The sequence below is a fragment of the Anabrus simplex genome, chromosome 1 (genome assembly GCF_040414725.1).
Source record: "Anabrus simplex isolate iqAnaSimp1 chromosome 1, ASM4041472v1, whole genome shotgun sequence".
Lineage (NCBI taxonomy): Eukaryota > Metazoa > Arthropoda > Insecta > Orthoptera > Tettigoniidae > Anabrus > Anabrus simplex.
This window is the reverse complement of record NC_090265.1, coordinates 700337891-700357684: the sequence shown is the minus strand read 5'-3', so window position 1 is coordinate 700357684 and position 19794 is coordinate 700337891. Positions and strand designations below refer to the sequence as shown.

The window sequence follows — 19794 nt, the reverse complement described above, 5'->3', positions numbered from 1 at the left end:
TGTTTTATGTGTAAATGTTGCAAATCTGTTGTCTGAGAAGCATGTTATGCTGGCTAATGAAATTAGTCAATATCCTATTACATAATATTTGGTGTGGTGTAGTGAAAATTAAATCTGCTGTGTACAGTGTGCGGATACAGCAGCTCATTTGAAACGAGAACAAGTGGGGCAATATAAAAAGCGTGAATATTGGTGTAAATCTCAGCAAGGGGTGTACAGAGAACATGAATGCTAGCGTGGCTGGGAGTCAAATAAGTAATGAGTTTTTCTGTTTTCCATGCATGTTATTCAAACTTTAGTTGGACGAAAGCTGGGACTAACAGATCTCAGACACTTGAAAGAAAAAAATTAAAAACATGAAAATTCCTTCCAACATATTGAATCATGCATGGAATATAGGAGCATGGTGACTCAACTGGATTCTACTTATCACCAATCAATTAAAACATACATAACAATCAGGTTGAAAAAACAGAGTATGCATTTGTTTACTTGTGTGTGTTCTGTAAGAATGCAAATTTGTGAGAAAAAGTAGTGCCCCTCCTTCAGTCCCCATCAGCAGCTACTACTGAAGAACATTATTATAGACAGGAGAAAGAAAAGCAGTTGACAATCAATATAGCTTCCATGAAACAATTAAAGAATGGAGAATGCAGTGTGCAAAATCAGCTTGGTCACCCGGGGTAACATTGAAATAATGTTTAATTTTTCGAACAGTTCCGTTTGATTTTCATTATCTTTTTCAATTTTTTCATACCTATGATAGCGGCACTGTTTGCATAGACTGGAACAAATGTTCAACTTTTTAAATTTCTTTGGAAAATTTTGATTTAACTTATTAGTTTACAAGCAAGTAAAATGTCTGTCCATTCTATGGTTTTAGAAATGTACATACCCTAAAACCTATTGCTGAGTTGATTATTTCTAAATTTAAAGTTCTTTAAAAATTTGTCTTACAATTTTTCCATTGAAAAAGTCAACTGGACAACCTTAACAATTTCATTTTTTTTGATACTCTCCTACTGTTGTTCCCACCGGATAACATTGTCATTATATTATTTATACACAAGATATGCCAAGTCAACCTAACTTTTGTTGTCATTCAGTAAGTTGGCTGGACTACACTATTTTTCTTTTCTTGAAAATACCTCATAACTACTTCTTCTTGACTTGTTTGACTTGGAGAAGAGTCTTGCAAAGGCCTATAGGCTGTTTGTTCTGTGCTTGTCATTGCACGTCTCTTGTAATGAGGATAACAAATGTTTCAACTCTTGCTTTAAACTAACTTATGGGGTAGATAGGTTTTCTTTAGACCCCAGCTGTGTTTTTATTGTTTTTGTATCTTTTTGGGAGTAATTATCCATTATTTTTATTTTGCTTTTGGTTTATTTATTGAATGGTGTAACAATTTATGTAGTTACTTAGCTTTAAAAAAAAAGTGATACAAATCTATGACTTGTTACTTCTATTGTTGGTGGAGTATGCTTAATTGTGTCATATGTTTTACAAAATATCCTTACATTAGAATGTTAGTTTCGAATGATTATTTTACAGGTTTTGTACGACTGATTTTATTTCTATCATTGTTTTTGAGACTGCATTCACATCTCCTTTTCTTCACAATTTTCATTTCTTCCTCATCCTGGTTTTCACTAAGCAGTTCCGTCATTGCTTGCTCATAACTCGCAAAGTCAAAGTTCCATACACATAGCACATTTAATAACTACCGGCTTTCAGAAAAGGAAGAATAAATAACAGTTTAAATAATGCAACAGTGTTGTCTGCAACTGTTAGTGAAAATGATAAAAATGTAGAACGACATTCATGAAGATTAAATGTAATACCCCACATACACGAGGTCTTTCATGACCCTGCTTAAAAAATCATTATCATCACAGAAAGCAATTAATACATATTTCAGTAAACACAAAGATTGTATACAGTATCTCTGGAAAGAGCACATTTGAGAATAAAAAATAAAAAATAAAATAAAAAACCCACCTTAGTACAACCACGCTGAAGGGTCATGGCCTACCAAGTGACTGCTGCCTAGCCCAAAAGCCTGCAGATTATGAGGATTTGAAAAGAAATGTATCTGTATTGAAGGAACTCAAAATTGTAGTTACATGTTTTTTTTAAAAAAATGGGAAAATCATGTTTAAAGAAATAATACAAGAAAATACCCTAAAGGAACAAGATCCATTGGTCGTCCAATGAAATGTTGGTGAGAGAATGCTTTATAAAATTATAACAGGCCTATAGGTATGATATGTGAATGGATGATGGTGATGATGACAAAATATACAGTAAAACTTGCTCAAAGTGGAGTCGCAAGGGTCAGAGTTTCTTTTCTGAATTAGACAAGTTTCCGGATTGAACAAAATTATACAAAAATAGATTCATAAATTACTTACCCCTGATCCATTAGTCTAATTATGGTGATGCAAATCTCACTAACACAATATCTTGATGTACAGTAGGTTTTTTTAAATTACTCTTGCACAGGCCTGCACTATAACACACTCAACATATTATGTACGGTATGTACTGTATGTACCGTACTTAATGAAAACCGGACTATTTCTTCCTTATTCCACATGTTTAATAGACAAACTACAGTATACATATACTGTAACACATACTGTGTAACACAATTTCTGCCTTATTCCACATGTTCAATAAGCAAACTACAGTATACATATAACACATTACATACAATACCGTATTTGTCAAATTATTCCTTCTTCCACGTGTCTAACAAGGAAATCTGTTTCACCTTCCTTAATGTCATGTCTTTCTCAATGCAGTCATTAGCGCTGTACAGTATCTCAACAAGTTGCGGTGAATTCGACTTGACGGCAAATTTCATAATGTTCCTGACACACTCAATAGCTTGTTCATGAATGCGTATTTTTTCCTGACTTTCTCTTTCCTCCTCCTCTTCCTGGTCTTCATCCCTCGGATTATCATCTTCTTCATTCTCTGCACGGCGGATCTTCAGAAGCTGTACAACAGACTGGAAACTGTAGTGAATAGCAAGCTGGCCGTCGTTGCAAATGTATTTGTCTAAATTACATGCAAAATTCTGTTGTTGGCTCAGCGTAGATATCAGTGCAGCATTTTCAGTCACTCCTCAGGTATGCTGACGTCATAATTTTCTGCAGATCCCACTTTTGCAAAACACTTTACGAATGTTTGGGGTTTGATCTGCTTCATAGCCAAACTGATCCAGTTGACAGCATCCAGTATGGAAACTGAGCGTGCACGGGTGTAGGTGTTGTCAGCTTTATCAACATTCTTGATCAGTGACTGTATCAATAAACGCCTGTAGTGAGATTTAAAGGTGTAAATCACTCCTTGATCCATAGGTTGAACAACGCTTGTTGTGTTAGGTGGAAACCAGGCTAGCTTGACATTGGAAAGCAACACGTGGGTGACAAGTAGCATTGTCGAGAAAAAGAATAACTTCACGATTTTCCTTCTTCATCCTACAGTTAAATTCGTTCAGCCATTCTTACATTAGAGCACTGGTCATCCATCTTTCCCATTGCTCCTCCAAGTCACCAGAAGCTTGCGCAAGTCCAAGTTTTTAAAACACCTTGGTTTTGCTGATTTCCCAATTACCAGGGACTTTTCCATTTCCCCCCTCCATGTTAACGCTCAACAGTACTGTAAGTCTTTCTTTCGACATTTTACCCCCACCACACTTTTCCCCACGAAGGGCAAGTGACTTTGAAAGCAAGGCTCGAAAAAACAATCCTGTTTCGTCGGCGTTGAAAATATCTTTAGGTTCATAGCCAGAAATTAAATTTTGCAGCTTCGATTTCTACTTGGCTACTACATTTCCATTTAAAGATAAAAAAATTTCATAAAGTTCCATATTGAACTGTATCACAATTAAATTGAAACAAGAAATAAAGTGGTTAAACCTATTCAATACAAGGAAATAAGAAGTGTAAATTTTACATTCTTATTTGATTAAAAGCGATACCGGTTTTGACCACTATTCTGGGTCATCATTAGCAGATTAAATAAAAATATAAAATAATGCATAGGAAAACAATAAGTAAAGGATAAGTCTTTCACTAAAAGCAGCTCAAGAAGCACTATAACACTTCTGGATTTTAGAATCTTACAACATGCAGTGCTAATCCCTATAGTGTTATAGTGCTTCTTGAACTGCTTTTACTTATGCTTTACTTTTACTTATCCTTTATTTTTACTTTTACTTATCCTTTACTTATTGTTTTCCTATGCATTGTTTTATATTTTTATTTAATCGGCTGATGATGACCCAGAATAGTGATCGAAACCGGTACCGCTTTTAATCCAATAAGAATGTAAAATTTACATTTCTTATTTCCTTTTATTGAATAGGTTGAACCACTTTGTTTCTTGTTTCAATTTAATTGTACTACATTTCTATCCACGTCTTTGGATTTGCCACAGACTTCATTCCATACAATATTATGTCTTGTTTCAAAACTGTCCAGCCACTCAGTTGATGTTTTAAAGGCGGTGTTGCCAAGTGATTTAGCAACGGCAAGAGCTTCATTCTGTAGCGTAGGTCCACTAACCGGAAGGTTTCTCAAATGGGCACTGACGAACTATTCCCACACTAAATCATTGATTTCTTCATTGCCTCTTACCTTAGATTTCCTCTTCATTTGTCCATTCCCCTACATCCACTGCTTAGTAATGTAATCCTTATGTTTTAATGTCTCATAAACTTGAGTTTTTCCACATCTGAAACACGACATACTGTCATGCACAGACAACTTTTACTTTTCACTTACTTCAATAACTTTCACTTTCTTGTTCAGTGTCAGTGACGGATATTTCTTAGCCATCGTGCTGTCTTCAAAACTGACACAAATTTACTGACGGGACACAAAGTAAGGAAACTGTTTACCTTAGAATTGGGCTCACATTGTACATCTAGATAAAGATCTCTACGAATCATGGCGAGAGTCAGGTAATTAGTGGAGATTTAAATCCCAATCTACTAGGAATTTGGGAAACCTGGATCTCATTAGAGCAGCGTGTTATGGTCTGTAAACACCTGACTCTTCCACTTACCTGCAGTAGCGGGTATGCCTAAATAAATTTCACAGCTAAAGCATAATTTCTGCATTATACAGAAATTATTTTCATAATTTCTTTCCGTTTCCACATTGAACAGATTCCGCTTTATACAACATAAATAACATGCAACGCCATATCCGGTGCGCTGGGACCATAACTTTCATACACATTGGATAAGTTTACGCTTCATAGACGTTTTGAACAAAGTTTACTGTATTATTAACAGAAGTAGACAAATCCTCTCAGCTGTTTTTCTTGGATTTCTAGACCGGGGCCACTATCCCACCGTCAGATGCCTCCTTAATTCTAACCACGTAGACTGAGTGGAGCTCAAACGAGTCCTCAGATCCAGGTTAAAATTTCAAATGGTTTACGTTTTTGAAAGAATGGAGTCCAAAAGGACCCAGGTGTGCTATGAGGAAGACAGGGAAAGGTAATCAGTTATCATGCTTATTTATTATTTCTCTTGTCTGTGTTCTTTATCCCCATCCTTTCCATCAACATCACCATCCCTAATTATGATTATTTTGTCAATAGTTATTTTGAAATATAAACCTGTCCTTACTTGCCTAGTTTCACTGTTGTGGCGTGACTGACTACACAGACTGGTACAACATTGAAGCTTGGCCGAACAAGCACTACGTTCCCGATTCCTGCTGCCTCCCAAGGGTGATGAATATTACAGGTGAGAAATAAACCTTCCTATTAGTAACTAGTCCATTATGTGTTGCAGTGTTTCCCAACTTATTTTGTTTCAGAGAAGCCTGGCTGCTGAGCATGTATTATAACTGAGGGAAAATACAAATGCACTGCAGGGCTTCTTTGTGGGTTCAAATGTTGTTTCATTTTTATATTCTTGCTCTCCTTATTCTTCCATCTCCTTCTTCTTCTCATTCTTGGCCTTTCTTACTGCTAGAAGGGCTGTAGCTGATTCAAAACTGTGATGTGTTATAAGTTCGTAGAGAACATTTCTTACTTGATACACATCGGATATTGCCAATATGTTTTCAAGCCCTTCATTCCTTCCATCATCTGTATTACTGCATCTGTTTATCTTAGAAGTCAGATTACTGGCCTTTCCCTTACAGAAATTTCTAAGTGTCCCAGTGAAGAAATAGAATGGCTGGTGCAGTGATGGCAGCGATGTCCAAACATGTGCTTCAGTTTGTCCATACAATGACATTGATCATACCAGTACCAGAAATGCACAAATCTTGTACGTAGGGATACACCATTTGAGTCTGCTTTCATGACTAGAAAATACATTCTGAATTTGTAAAGGAAGCAGTTATTTCTGTCCATAAATGTACATATAGAACTTTCTAATGTGTTTTTGTATTTCTAATTGAGAATATGAATAATGAATATTTTTGTTAATGTTTCAGACTGTGGACGAGTTGAACCTCTGGACCCAGACACTCTGTACGGTAAAGGCTGTGCGGAGCAGGTACAGATGTGGTTCGTGGAAAGGCTTCACATCATAGGAATCATTGGTCTGGTTGTGGCCTTCATCCAGGTATGTGATGGTTAGCCAGAACATACAGTAGCTTAACCTTCTGCAGGCCAGTTCATTTTAAATGTAATCTTCCATCATAGTCTTTGATGGCAAGCCTTGATGGCGGCACTCCATGTCCATGATTTCTTGGTGGAACCTTTCTCCTTGTTCCTCTGAGAAATCATCCATATTGTCCTTAAATGTCTCAAGATGAGAATTCAACTTGTGCATTTTGAGAGACATGCGGGGCATCCCATTTACCAAAATTGTTGACTAGCTCCTTGACCAGGCCCTGGTAGTCAAGCCTTCTGTTACATCAAAAAAATTCTCCAGGCTGCCTCTTCTTCATAACAATTCAATATTCACTGCATGCCAGACAAATACACACTGACTATGAACCTTGTGATGTGCAGCTTCCTCCCCCACTACTCAAACTCATGTCATCCCTTTCTCTCTGTCTCACTCATCCCTTCCACCACCATCCGCCGATTAGTCAACTACCAACATCCCTTCCCTGTCGTTCTTGCTGAAACAAAGTTCATGAGATCCAAGAGACTAAAGAACTCACTGCCTTGACCACAAAAGCAAATCATGACCATTATGCCAGTCATTTTTGTTTATTTCAAGGTGCAAGGAACCAGTAACATATAAGGAGAAATGAGCCACAAAAATTGTGTTGACCGGTGTTATCAACCATATTGTTTTGCTTAATAGTTCTAGTTTTACAACCTTTCTTTCTATGCCATTTATTATTAACTACAACTGAAACAACTTTTTGATCATTGTACCATCTATCACTTCTGTTTCTCTATAGAGTTCATCTATTTTTATCAGTAACATGTCTAGAATATACTTCCCTCTTGTTGGTTCCATCACTTTCTGATTCACCTGTTCTTCCCAGACCAACTTATTTACCATTCGTTGGTCATGGTTTTCAGTTATTCACATTATCGTCTCAGTTTACATTTGGTAAATTGAGATCAACCACTACCATCATGTTCTTTTCTGCATTGTTCTTCACATAACTGTTCATTTTATCAAATAATCTGCATCACTGTCACCTCTTCCAAGTTTGTACTTCCCAAAAACATCAAAGTGATGTTTCATCAAGCCCCATCTAATTTTATAGCCAGCCCTAAATGTAACACTTGAGGGAAATTACTGGTAGGAATATGTTACACAATCCGAACCATAAGACTAATAAATATATACTGGAACAGAAAACACAAAAATTAGTGCCTGGCATAATGAATAATGCACAATTTTTGTAAGCATACAAAATGAATTTCTTTGTTAACTTGTTCAGTTGAGAATGTGTCATATTAGGAACTTAATACTGTAAATGCTCATGATGTGAATGGCAGAAGAAGGAATGCCAAGCAGGCATTCAAGGAAATTCATTACTTCAGAATTGCTAAATTGTTTGTAAGAGACATGATTATGTATACAATACAGCATAACACAAGGAAATGATGACAGGGAATAAGTGGAATACAGACTGGCCAGGAAAAGATAGAAGAATATGGTGAGAGGGAGCATTAAGGACAGAGTAATCAACATTGATAGAGTGTTTGAAGACGAGGATGGAAGGATAGATTGAAGTGCAGGGCATTGGTGTACCCTACCCGGGGAGAATCTGGAGCAAGGAACAGATGATGATGATTGAGGGCTACCGAGGCTATTGGTGAAGCCCAAACCTCAAATGAGATTGATGAAAATCTAAAGTACATTATAATGTAAGCATCTGATACATTGTTCCATTTACAAAACTTGAAAGAAATGAGAAAAACGTTGCACGTATTTCTGAGAGCAAAGCATCGGAGACTGATCTTGCAGCCCAGGCTCTGTGTCCCTCTCCCCTCGACCCGCCTCAAGTAGCTTGCTGCTGTATGTGCGATGGGTGCAGGGACCGGGAGAGATAGGTGTGCAAGGCTTCGGTCCATCAGATTGCCACTGCTAACTAACAACCATGCGTTCCTCATTGTATATACTGCCTCACCTCATATTCATAGATAACAGAGTGCAGGTATTTCACTCCCATTTACTTCTACATCCTACATCCGTGGAGGAAGACACTGCAGGGCTGCTGTTGTAGGAGCAATACAGTTCTTTTTATACGTAGATCTGCTAAACTGATCTCCAGAGAAAGCTAATAAACCAGTGAACAATTGGTACGACCACTGGTAATGCTGTAAAATTCCCAAAAATATTCTTCAATAATGCATGGCATCTGTATAGGCTTGGTGGTGATAAAAAATGAAGATGAAATGAATGGTGAACACGTCATTAATACACAGTCCCCAAGCCAGGGGAATTAACAGTACGAGGGGGTTGATTCTGATAATTGAACCGGGGTCATCGGACCAAAGACAAACATTCTGTCCATTTAGCCACAAAGCCGGACTTTAATTTTCTAAGGACTTTAATTTGCTAAACCTTAGGCTAATGTCCCCACTGATCAGGTGTTGAGCATTGACAATAGCAGACGCCAAGGCAGTAGCTTGTGAAGCAGCCTGAACCACACAGCAGGCGTCTCCATTGGCTATAGGCTGCAGCTCAAAATGCTTGATGTTCACTGAACCAACCATCGAAAAGGGGTAACCTAAGTCTAGTGATAGCCCACGTCTTGATCCCAGCATATGCCACTGATGATAATGATTTATGGTTTAAGTGAAAAATGTAAAATACAAGGCATATTTTTAAATAAGGACCATTTGAATATAACTACACAATGAAAGATGATTTTCAAACACCACATTTATGTGCATATTCTACATACGTGTACTTTACTTTTATTTTTCAACATAGCCGCCAAGTTTGTTTAAGCACTTATCATACCTTACAACTAAGTTTTGAATACCCTCTTCATAGAAACTTGCTACCTGCTCTGATAACCAAAACACAGATGCCATGACCTTGCTCTGGGATATCGCTGGGGCAGAGTCTGTGTGGCATTCACCTTTACAGGCAAATGTGTGTGTCTCCATTTCATGCTCTGTTGCTTTGATTCAGGCGTAATATGCGAACCCCATGTTTCATCTCCCATTACAATCTGACTCAACATGTCGTCATCTTCTTCAGCATAACGAATCAAAAACGTCATCGAACATTCAAATCTTTTGTTTTTGTGGTCCTCCGTTAAGAGTTTAAGGACCCAACAGGAGCCTAGTTTCCTAAAGTTTAGGTTTTCAGAAACAGTTTTTTAAAGCGCTGACCTAGACACGTCAGAAAAGGCATTTGAGAGAGCTGTTATTGTGAAGTGCCTGTCCTCACAAATCTTTGCTTCAGCTGAAGCCTCCAAATCGTCTGTGATCAGAGATGGGTAACTGCAGCAGGCCTCATCCTGGATGCTGTCACGGCCATCTTTGAAGTCTCGTACCCACTTACGCACTTTGCCTTCACTCATAGCATTAGCACCGTACACTTTGCAAATCTGTCAGTGAATGTCTGCAGCAGATGGGTTCCTTGCTGACAAAAACCGCATCACTGACCGAACCTCGCATGGGGCGGGCGAATTGATAATCTTGAACATTTGAGCAAGCACAGAACAGAATAGAACTGTACAGGTTAGCAACGGAACTGCAACTGAGCACCGTAGTTCCCGAGGCATGCCGGAACACGATGCACACACTCGTTGCGACGTGCATGTGAACTACTTGTGTCTACAACAAAACGGCCCTTACTTAAAAAACACACCTCGTAATAATGAAAATACTAATAATTAGTGATGTGCGCAAATGACACCTGGAATCGCGAGAATCAGTTCCTACGACTCCAAAGTTGCACTCAATGTCGCATGTGAGTAATAGGATCCCGATGATGTCACCAGAGTGTGCTGGGTGCACTCACTAGAGTGAGTCTTCCATATATGTGGGGTAAATTTGAACGTGCAATATTTACTATTTATTTTGTATATACTGAAATGTCTTATTGGTTTTCATGAATGAATTATGCCACATAATAATGAAATAACAGTTTATCCTCATAGCCTGGAAATCACATTACACATTTCAACACTGGGTGTAGCAATCGACAGTGTTTATACTGTATTTTTCTCGTGGTTTTCAAATATCGCTAGTATAAACGTATAAAGTCTATGGAATTAAGTCACATTTTTAATAAGAACACAACTTGTTTCGTAGCATACCTGTCTTCCGTTACATTTAATTTGCAATTAGCATTTCGTGCTACTGTCCGACTCATTGGTTGAATGGTGAGCATTGAGGTCTTCGGTTCAGAGGGTCCCGGGTTCGATCCCCGGCCAGGTCGGGATTTTAATCGCTTCTCATTAGTTCTTTTGGCCCTGGGACTGGGTGTTTGTGTTTGTCCCTACATTTTTCTCTTCATATTCAGACAACACACTACACTACCAACCACTACAGAAACACGCAATAGTGATTACATTCCTCCACATAGGGTTGGTATCAGGAAGGGCATCCGGTTGTAAAACAGGGCCAAATCAACCTGTGAGATACAGTTCGCACCCGCGACCCCACAGGTGTGGGAAGATTGGTAGAAAATTAACAAGATGAAGAAGAAGAACATTTCATACTACTGCTAAATGTTATTGTGAGAAACTGTCAGAATTATGATTTTTGTTTTCATTACTGCTTAACGTTAGTTAAGGTTGTCCCTTTAGTACAATTGTATTTTGTTGAAATAGTAGTGTTATATTATGTCATAATCCCCGTACAAGTTTTGATTTGTTTACAATCCATACAATTTAATTAGTTTCAAACAGAGAATCATATTTTCTGATCAGATTACAGTTGCATTAGAGTATATAGCTCCAGGATACTATAATGAGAGTAGGCATGGCTTGTAAAGTGATCTAGTTATAAACCAAATTGAACTCACATTACAGAATACATTCGTGCTCCATGTGTTTATGTATCTGTATCATAGATGGTGCTACTAGTTCCTCGGAATCGATTCCGGTATTGGGTACCCGATTCCCAAGGCAGATGGAATCGACTCTTTGCAATTCCAGTCGCAACCCATCACTACTAATAATGTTATGGTTTTAATGTTCTAACTAGTCTCAGCTACAATTTTAGAAGACACAGATATGTTAGGTTTCTAGGTATATTCTATTGAAAAAATATTGTCAAACACTCTCGTTAGTGACAGTGGCATTGGTGATATATCATCAGTGGATCTTTTTCATAAAGGAAGACACTGATGATGTACTGTAGCATCAGCTGTCCTCATCATCATCATCATCATTTCCCTTTATCCAGCTGTAGCCGGGTAGGGGCAAATATGGTTCCTCTCCACTTTCTTCGGTCTTTCCACCACTCCTCCTCCAACACTGTGTCCCAGTCCAGGTTTCTTCCTATAATGCTGCGTTGGATGGTATCCTTCCATCTCAATCGTGGTCGTCCACGGCCTCTCCTTCCTTGGATTTGCATTTCCATCACCTTTTTTGGCATTCTTTCGTCGCTCATTCGCTTTATGTGCCCAAACCATCTTAGTCAGCTCTTCTCTATTCTATCATTCATTTTTTCCACTCCAATTTCTTCCCGGATTTTCTCATTCCTTATTTTGTCTCTTCTACTCTTCTGTATCATACTCCTCAAGAATTTCATTTCGGCTGCCTGTATTCGACTCTCATCCTTCTTTGTCATTGTCCAAGTTTCTGCTCCGTAAGTTGTTATGGGTACGTAATACATCTTGTACATAGTATCCTTTGCTTCCATTGGCACATCTTTGTCCCATAACATATTTCTTACACTATGATAGAAACAACTTCCAGCTTGAATCCTTTTACTAATCTCAGCATCCAGTCGAGCATTCTCCTTTAATTCACTCCCCAGGTATTTAAACGTTTCCACTACTTCCAAGGGCTTGTCTGCAAGTCTAATCTGACCTTTCCCTTCTTTCTCCCCTCTAGTCATAACAAGAGTTTTACTCTTTTCTACACTTATTTTCAATCCACATTCTTCAATCTTCCCATTCACCACATTCAACTGTTCTTGAACCTTCCTGTCGTCTTCTCCCCAAATCACAATATCATCTGCAAATAACATCATGTTCATTTCTCTTCCTCCATATGCTGCTTTTGCCGTTCTCTTGATGTCATCCATTACTATTGTAAACAGGATTGGTGATAGAACACTTCCCTGTCTCAGCCCGCTAGTGATTTTGAACCAACTTGTCCTGCCAACTTGTGTTTGCACGCAACTACAACATTCCTTATACAATGCCATGATCATTTTTATTAATCCCTGTCCAATTCCTTTTTGCACCAGACTGTCCCAAACTTTCGTCCTAGGGACACTGTCATATGCCTTTTCAATATGAATGAATGTCATCACCATATCATTCCCGTACTCCCAATGCTTTTCCATTAGTTGTCTCATAATGAAAATGGGCTCTATTGTTGACCTTCCACTTCTGAAACCAAACTGATTTTCCTGTATCTGCTTCTCAACCCTCAACCTTATTCTACTTTCCAGTATCCTTTCCATTATCTTAGCAACATGGGATATCAGAGTTAAACAAGAATGAAGAGGGGGTTATTTTATTCCTTTCTTATTAGTGTATTTTACTGTTTGTGCGTAACATTTCTAACATTTTAATTTACTGTGTTTCAGCTCTTTGGACTGATTTCTTCGATGTTGCTGTTTTGTACCGTGCGACACAAGAGAAGCTCACACGCCTACAAAGCTTACAACCCCAACTCGTGATCAACGCACAGCACCCCAGCTGCCGTATATAATACTCACACAAATACGCACAGAGATTTTTAATGACTTACGACCCTCAGTCGATGGCAGGCCCGATGCATGGGGCAGCCACGAAGAGAAAAAAACAAAAATAAATTCTATATTGTAAATGTGTGCATGAAGATCTGAACTGGTTACTAGTTTCATAAATGAAGTTTTATCGAGAATGCTCAAGTTGATTAATAATCTCAACATCTTCTACTTCTGTGTGTTCTCTTTCCCTTCAGATTGGAAATTTGACTGGACAGTCAAATTATTAATGTAGTTGAGTTCTTCATAATTTAAGAGTTTGAAATAACTTGTATCGTGAATGTGTCGAACATTTATTGTAATCATATTTCTTCGTGATAGAAATGACATTCCAGTAGAGAAGTTTTAAGGGTAGTTCATAGAGCAGTGCTTTTCAACCATTGTTATTGCAGACTGATTGCCATATCATTAACAATGTTTAATTTTAATATTTCACTTTAAAATTATCAAATTTCTGGTTGTTTGTGAATGTTTATGTGGTAAAGTGAAGGTTAGAGTTTGTGGTTTTTAGTACTTGTGACAAAATTGGATTGTGCAAACAAAATACTTTTTTTGTTATAGCTGCTTTAAATTAGCAATCACCATCATCATCATCTTAAAACATCTCCAGTTTCCAGTTTAGCAATAACATTTAAAATTGGCTCAAAAAGAAATATTATTTGCTTTTTGAAAATAAATTCTCAGCATTTAGTCCTAGTAAGCCATTCAGTTCTTCTGTGTCGGAATATTACACCTTCACACCCTCAATTAGTGAAATTGAAATGTTGGTTTCATCACAGGAACTTGATTTTTGAATCATTAATATTTCTGAAAAATAAACGAGACTTAAATTTTTTGAATTTTAAAATTCTTTCTTCGAAGTATAATACTGTATTTCATTGCAAAGGTAAGCTATTAAAATTAATGTTTTGTGATTCTTTGTAGTGAGCCTCCGTGGCTCAGGCGGCAGTATGTCGGCCTCTCACCGCTCGGTTGCATGTTTCAAATACTGGTGTCTCCATGTGAGATTTGTGCTGGACAAAGTGGAAGCGGGACAGGTTTTTCTCCAGTTTTTCTTCGAGGCTGTTTCTCACTAACATGGTTTTTGCTTCGTTCATCAGAAGTCTCTGTTCCTTTGTTAACTCATGTCACTCAACATAAACTGAAGAACAGGACAACATCATCTACAAGTCTCAAATTGGAAAGTTTGGAAAGTATTGTCAGTTTATGCTGTGTGGAAGAAGGTACTCGAGTGAGGGCACGTAGCTGTGAACTTGCATTCTGGAGATAGTGGGTTCAAACCCCACTGTCGGCAGCCCTGAAGAGGGTTTTCCGTGGTTTCCCATTTTCACATCAGGCAATGCTGGGGCTGTACCTTCAAGCTCTGAAATAAGATTTGAAAGAAAGTGATAAACCCGCACCCCCACAATTTGATTGACCACTTCCTTCCCACTCTCTATCCCATTGTGGCCATAAGCCCTATCAGTGTTGGAGCAACATAAAGTCAATTATAAACAAATAACGCACTCAGAAGTGAACTCCTTGATTTGCTAGGACCTTGCCCTGCTTTCTTAAACCAAGATCAGCTGGTCTTGTCTGTTCTAGAAGTCTTAACAGAACAAGCATGGTGGACCTGGGCGATGTGTTGGCATAACATAAAATTTTCCTACAGTTCATCTCATTCAACACAGCATACGGCTATGCTGTCTATATTTTCTTCATATTGTTTAGAAGTATAGTGTTTCTGTCTAGTAATAATGGGTAGAAATAATAATAAACCATGTTACCAAAACGTACGATTCACACATCCCCTTGAGGGTTATGGTCTGCGGGTATTGAAGTGGTCAGTGCACCAGGACCTTCTGCTGTATTGCTCGGTTTCCTCGACTGGGTTGATTGCCTCTCATATTGCATAGCTCCTCACATTCAAACCACAAAAACCTTACATTCAATCTATTTGCTGAAAAATGGAAAATTGGACAAGAATAAATGCTGTGGAAACTACCTTTAAAATTGAGAATGCTAAACTTTGGATTATATAATGCTATAAACCACAAGCTCTAATAACTGTTCCTCACCTAGCCTGTCTTGTTCTGGCACTGGCAAGTAAAATTCAGTTATAATGTTAAATATAATGATAATTGTGCTGGATGTACAGGAGAAACATCACATATACAAAGCAGTGGACATGCTTAACATTGGCACACTTTCATTCTATATCACCAGGAACATTCTAGAGGCTACTTTCTAAGACTGAATTAAAAATTAATTACCACTTGTTTGGAAAAATTCCTAGTTGGCATGACTGCGCCAAATCCAAACCATGAACTTTAACCAGATTGATTGCATTATTTATGAATTTCCTAAGTGAGTTGGATATAAATGATTAATTTAGTGCACCTAAAATGCAAGATTTTTCATTTCTTAAAAATCTTGATAAAATATTATGTCTGTATAGAAACCATGTTTGTTTCGAGTAGATTTCTCCACAATTTTATTTAAGGTTAAAAAGGTCTTGAACATTAGTTCTTTATTTTTCAGCATAAAAGCATAATCCCAATATCACATATATTTCAATATTAAGGCCATGGAAACTATAGATATACCAGTACTACAGTACGTTACATACAGGATGGTTGGGAGCAATGTGAACTGAGTATATGAGCATTAGAGCATTGGTCATACTGATAATAATTCGAAAATATTACGTCGATATTTCGTGCCGTTGTCAATTTATCAGCTGCTGAAGTTATCCAATCAGATCACTTCACGGGCGAATTCAAATGGGCCTCACTAGGCGTTGTTGCTATATCTGCACGTGGCTTGGTCGGGCTTGAGAGCCATGCCGAGAAATGAGCATCAAACACTAACACACCATGAGTCTCAGACAATGCCACGGTAGCATGCTTGCTATGGGCCGAGCCTATCAGCAGGGAGATCCTTGTTCAAGTCCCTCCCCTGGAGAAGTTTATTTCTTCTCTCAAGCCAATCATAAACCACGTGCAGATTTAGCAACACCGCCCCGCAAAGGCCTTCTGAAGTCGCCAGCAAGGCGATCTGATTGGCTACCTTCAGCAGCTGATAAAATAATAACGGCACGGGATATCTAATTATTTTTTTCAAATTATTTATCAGCATGACCAACCCTCTAATGCAGTGGCGTGCAGTGAACACATTCGTTACACCAGCTGCAAAAATTATTTTTAAATATAAGCAATCGTAGCCCCAATATACTCTCTAAAGTCAACAATACCATTTCATAAGGCTGCATTTTTTGCAGAAGGATCTACCTGAGAAAGTTCTTTCAAGAATATTTTCAACCACACACTTGCACATATTTCCAAATTAATATTCACGGCAGTGACGACACCATCATAACTTAATCCATAGCAGATTTTAAACAATGTACTTACAGTTTCACCTAGTGACACTTCTTGATAGTACAGTCATGGTTTTCACAAAAATACACTGGGACTAAATATTTGTTTTTAACTTTAAAGCCTAACCTGAACTGAATCAGCAAAATTTAACTGGCATTTTACCATTGCAGAAGTTCTATAGTTTCACTCGCATACTGAGTATACGTGCATCATCGCCATAAGACCTATCTGAGTCGGTGCGACGTAAAGCAACTAGCGAAAAAAAAAAAAAAAGTATACGTGCATCAACGACAAACGAGGGAAAATATTTGTCACCGACGTATAACACATATTATATTCACTAAGAATGGCACAGAACTCATGAAAACTTCACCTATAATCCAAGAGGATCACTACAAAACTTCACTTATACAGTATAACACTATCACAGACAACCAAATACAAAATTCTCTTACTATGTGCTTAGCTCTGTGTTCATGCTGGGCAACCTAAATATTTTTCTGCAGTTATCGGTAAACATACTCTACACGTGCTATCAATGAATTGCTAAAAAAAAAAAAAAAAAAAGGAAAGAAAAAAGAAAACTGTTATACATGCTGAAAACCAAAAATAAAATATATTCTTCTATATTACAATTGATTTCATAAACTGGCTCTGTTTTTATTAGCAAGACGATGTGCAAGTGGCTATACTGTTAACATGTTGATATTTTTCTTGTAGCCTCTAGCGTGTGGCGCTGAACACTTCGAGTGTCAAGTATTAAAACTAACATGTGTTACCTAAGTTAGCTGGCCTGTCACCGTAAATTGCTGTCAGGGTAGGGCCCACAGCCCTGCCCCGCTCCCAGGACAAGGAAGCACGTGTCAACCAAGCAACTTAAATTTCACTTGGGTAGCTCTTTTTCGCGCCGGCAAGGAAACCCAGCTCGCTGGAGAAGCTGAACTGTGGTAGTGCGAGCAGATTGTCGAGACAGCTGTACTTGGCTTGGCTTAGATGTTCGCAGTTATTATAAACTTTATAAAAAGCGTTCTAAGGAATAGGTAGATGGGGTTCGGTGCGTGCCACTGATTTTTAACTATCTACCATATGTTTTGGTCAGGAAAATGTTTCTTTCTGGTTTCATATTTCCTGTTAGATAGTTCTAAACTGTAGCATACATTTGCATAGTTTTTCCCTCTCTGTTTTTTTCTTTAATAAAAATGCTATTTGTTTGGGGCGTCGACCTATAGAGATCTTTTGCCCCTCGCCCTCTCTGTTGCAACTGCCTAATGTTCCAATAACTGTGAAGAATCTGCTGTACTTGGTTGTGAAGTGTTGATGTGTACTGTCTCTATTGAGGGATCCAGATGGTTTTAGAAGTTTTCATGAAGTAAAGTAGAGTGTGCAAGATGTCATATGACTATTAAAATAGTGTATAATTAGTGTATTTGAACCTTTGAAAGAATGAAAACTGATTTATAAAATCTCATAAAGTAAAGATGTGCGTCTCCCTTACAGTTGCCATTTAACTGTTCAAATGTTGTATGCAAGTACTCTTAAAATCATCATAATATATGATGAAGGCAAAAAAATTGAGAAAAGTTAACATTTACAACACAGATCACACAAATGTGTAGGATGTAAATTTGAATTTTAAAATATTTTGTTAAATTCCTTTTTTGATATTCTTACTGTCATTTGTCACTCTTTTCCAGCATAAAAATGCAGAACTCATACATTTTTGTAAAATGTGTACTGTTGGGTATAAAAGGACTAACTCCATTTAAGAGACTTGAGACTTCTGCAATTTCTTTCAGTTAGTTTTCTTTATCTATCTCGTTTGTCTTTTCACATTGTGTGCTTTCCCAATAACCATAAAATAATATATTAATTTGACTGTCACCTTTTTATCTTGGAAAAAGTCTAGGAACTGACGGTAGGAGGTTACCAGTTGCGGTTACTGTAAATATTTCTTGTTGATTGAGATGGTTGAAAAGCACTTCAGTATTTTCTTTCCAAGTGACAGAGAGTAGAGCTGTTTGTTCCAGAATAGGTGCCTCCACAGGAGGACACATTGAACTCTCTGAGCATATAGAATAACTTGCGTCTGAAGTCGAAAATTGGCTGCCCCTCCCAGGCGTGGTGAATAGAAGTGTTGTTTGCTGTGTGTGAACCTCCTAGAACTTCACTAGTTGGGATGAATGTGTCCTCACATGGAAGCACCTTACAGTCCCTGTGAATGATCAATTTATAAATGATGGCTCATGTATTGATGCAATATATTTGAAGAATGCATTTATCATCAGTTTCATGAAATAGTTGTCTGTACGCATCCAGCTCTTGTGTTTTTTTTTAAGTAAATATGTTATTTATTGATTGTTGTCGTTGTTGCTTTTATCTATGGTCATTGAGAAGAGTCTTGTTTATAGCTTGTCTTCATCCATCATTATTTTCATCAGATTGCACAAAAATGTATTTAGGATAATAAATTTAATTAATATAAGATTTATGGAGTCTTCCATTTCTTTAGTGTAAAATAGGTGAAGCTAAGAAATATAATATATATTGATATTTATTGTTACAATCTTATTTATAGCAGAATGCAATATCCTTATTCTTTCCCAAAGTAAATTCATCAATTAGAAGATAGGAACAAGGTAAGTAAGACAAAAGTAAGTTATACACAATGGGAGGTCAGTGTAGGAAAGGTCAGCAATAGAGAAACGAGACAAAGACAATCTCTACATCTTCGTACAATGCTGTCTTCAAATAAGAAGGCTCTCGCCTCAACAGTTCCAGTTCGTCTAATGAAATGAAGATTGTAGAGCCGTATTGTGGATCTGCTACTAAGTAAGAAAAAATAGTGCTACTTAATATGATGAATGAATTGACAAATAGAATACTCCTCTCTCCCAATCATTTGACCCTCAATTGGGAGGGGAGAGTATTCCTTTATTGTAACCATTACTAAAATATGCGTGGCATGCAGCTGTGAGTTTGCATTTGAGAGATACTAAGTTCCAACCTCACCGTCAGCAACCCTGAAGATGGTTTCCTATGGTTTCTCATTTTCACACCAGGGAAATGCTGGAGCTGTACCTTAATTAAGTCCACAGCC

At 37.7% G+C, this 19794-nt stretch overlaps 1 protein-coding gene across 1 annotated transcript in view; it reads left to right on the top strand.

Annotated features, from left to right (window-relative positions):
• Tsp5D (Tetraspanin 5D) overlaps positions 1-19249 on the top strand; it is a 256521-nt gene extending 237272 nt beyond the window's left edge. Inside the window, exons 5-7 of the mRNA XM_067135970.2 lie at positions 5659-5770; positions 6471-6601; positions 13177-19249. Coding sequence (XP_066992071.2) covers positions 5659-5770; positions 6471-6601; positions 13177-13269 — 336 coding nt within the window. The 3' untranslated portion in view covers positions 13270-19249. The remainder of the gene's footprint in view (positions 1-5658; positions 5771-6470; positions 6602-13176) is intronic.
• Positions 19250-19794: the final 545 nt, after the last annotated feature.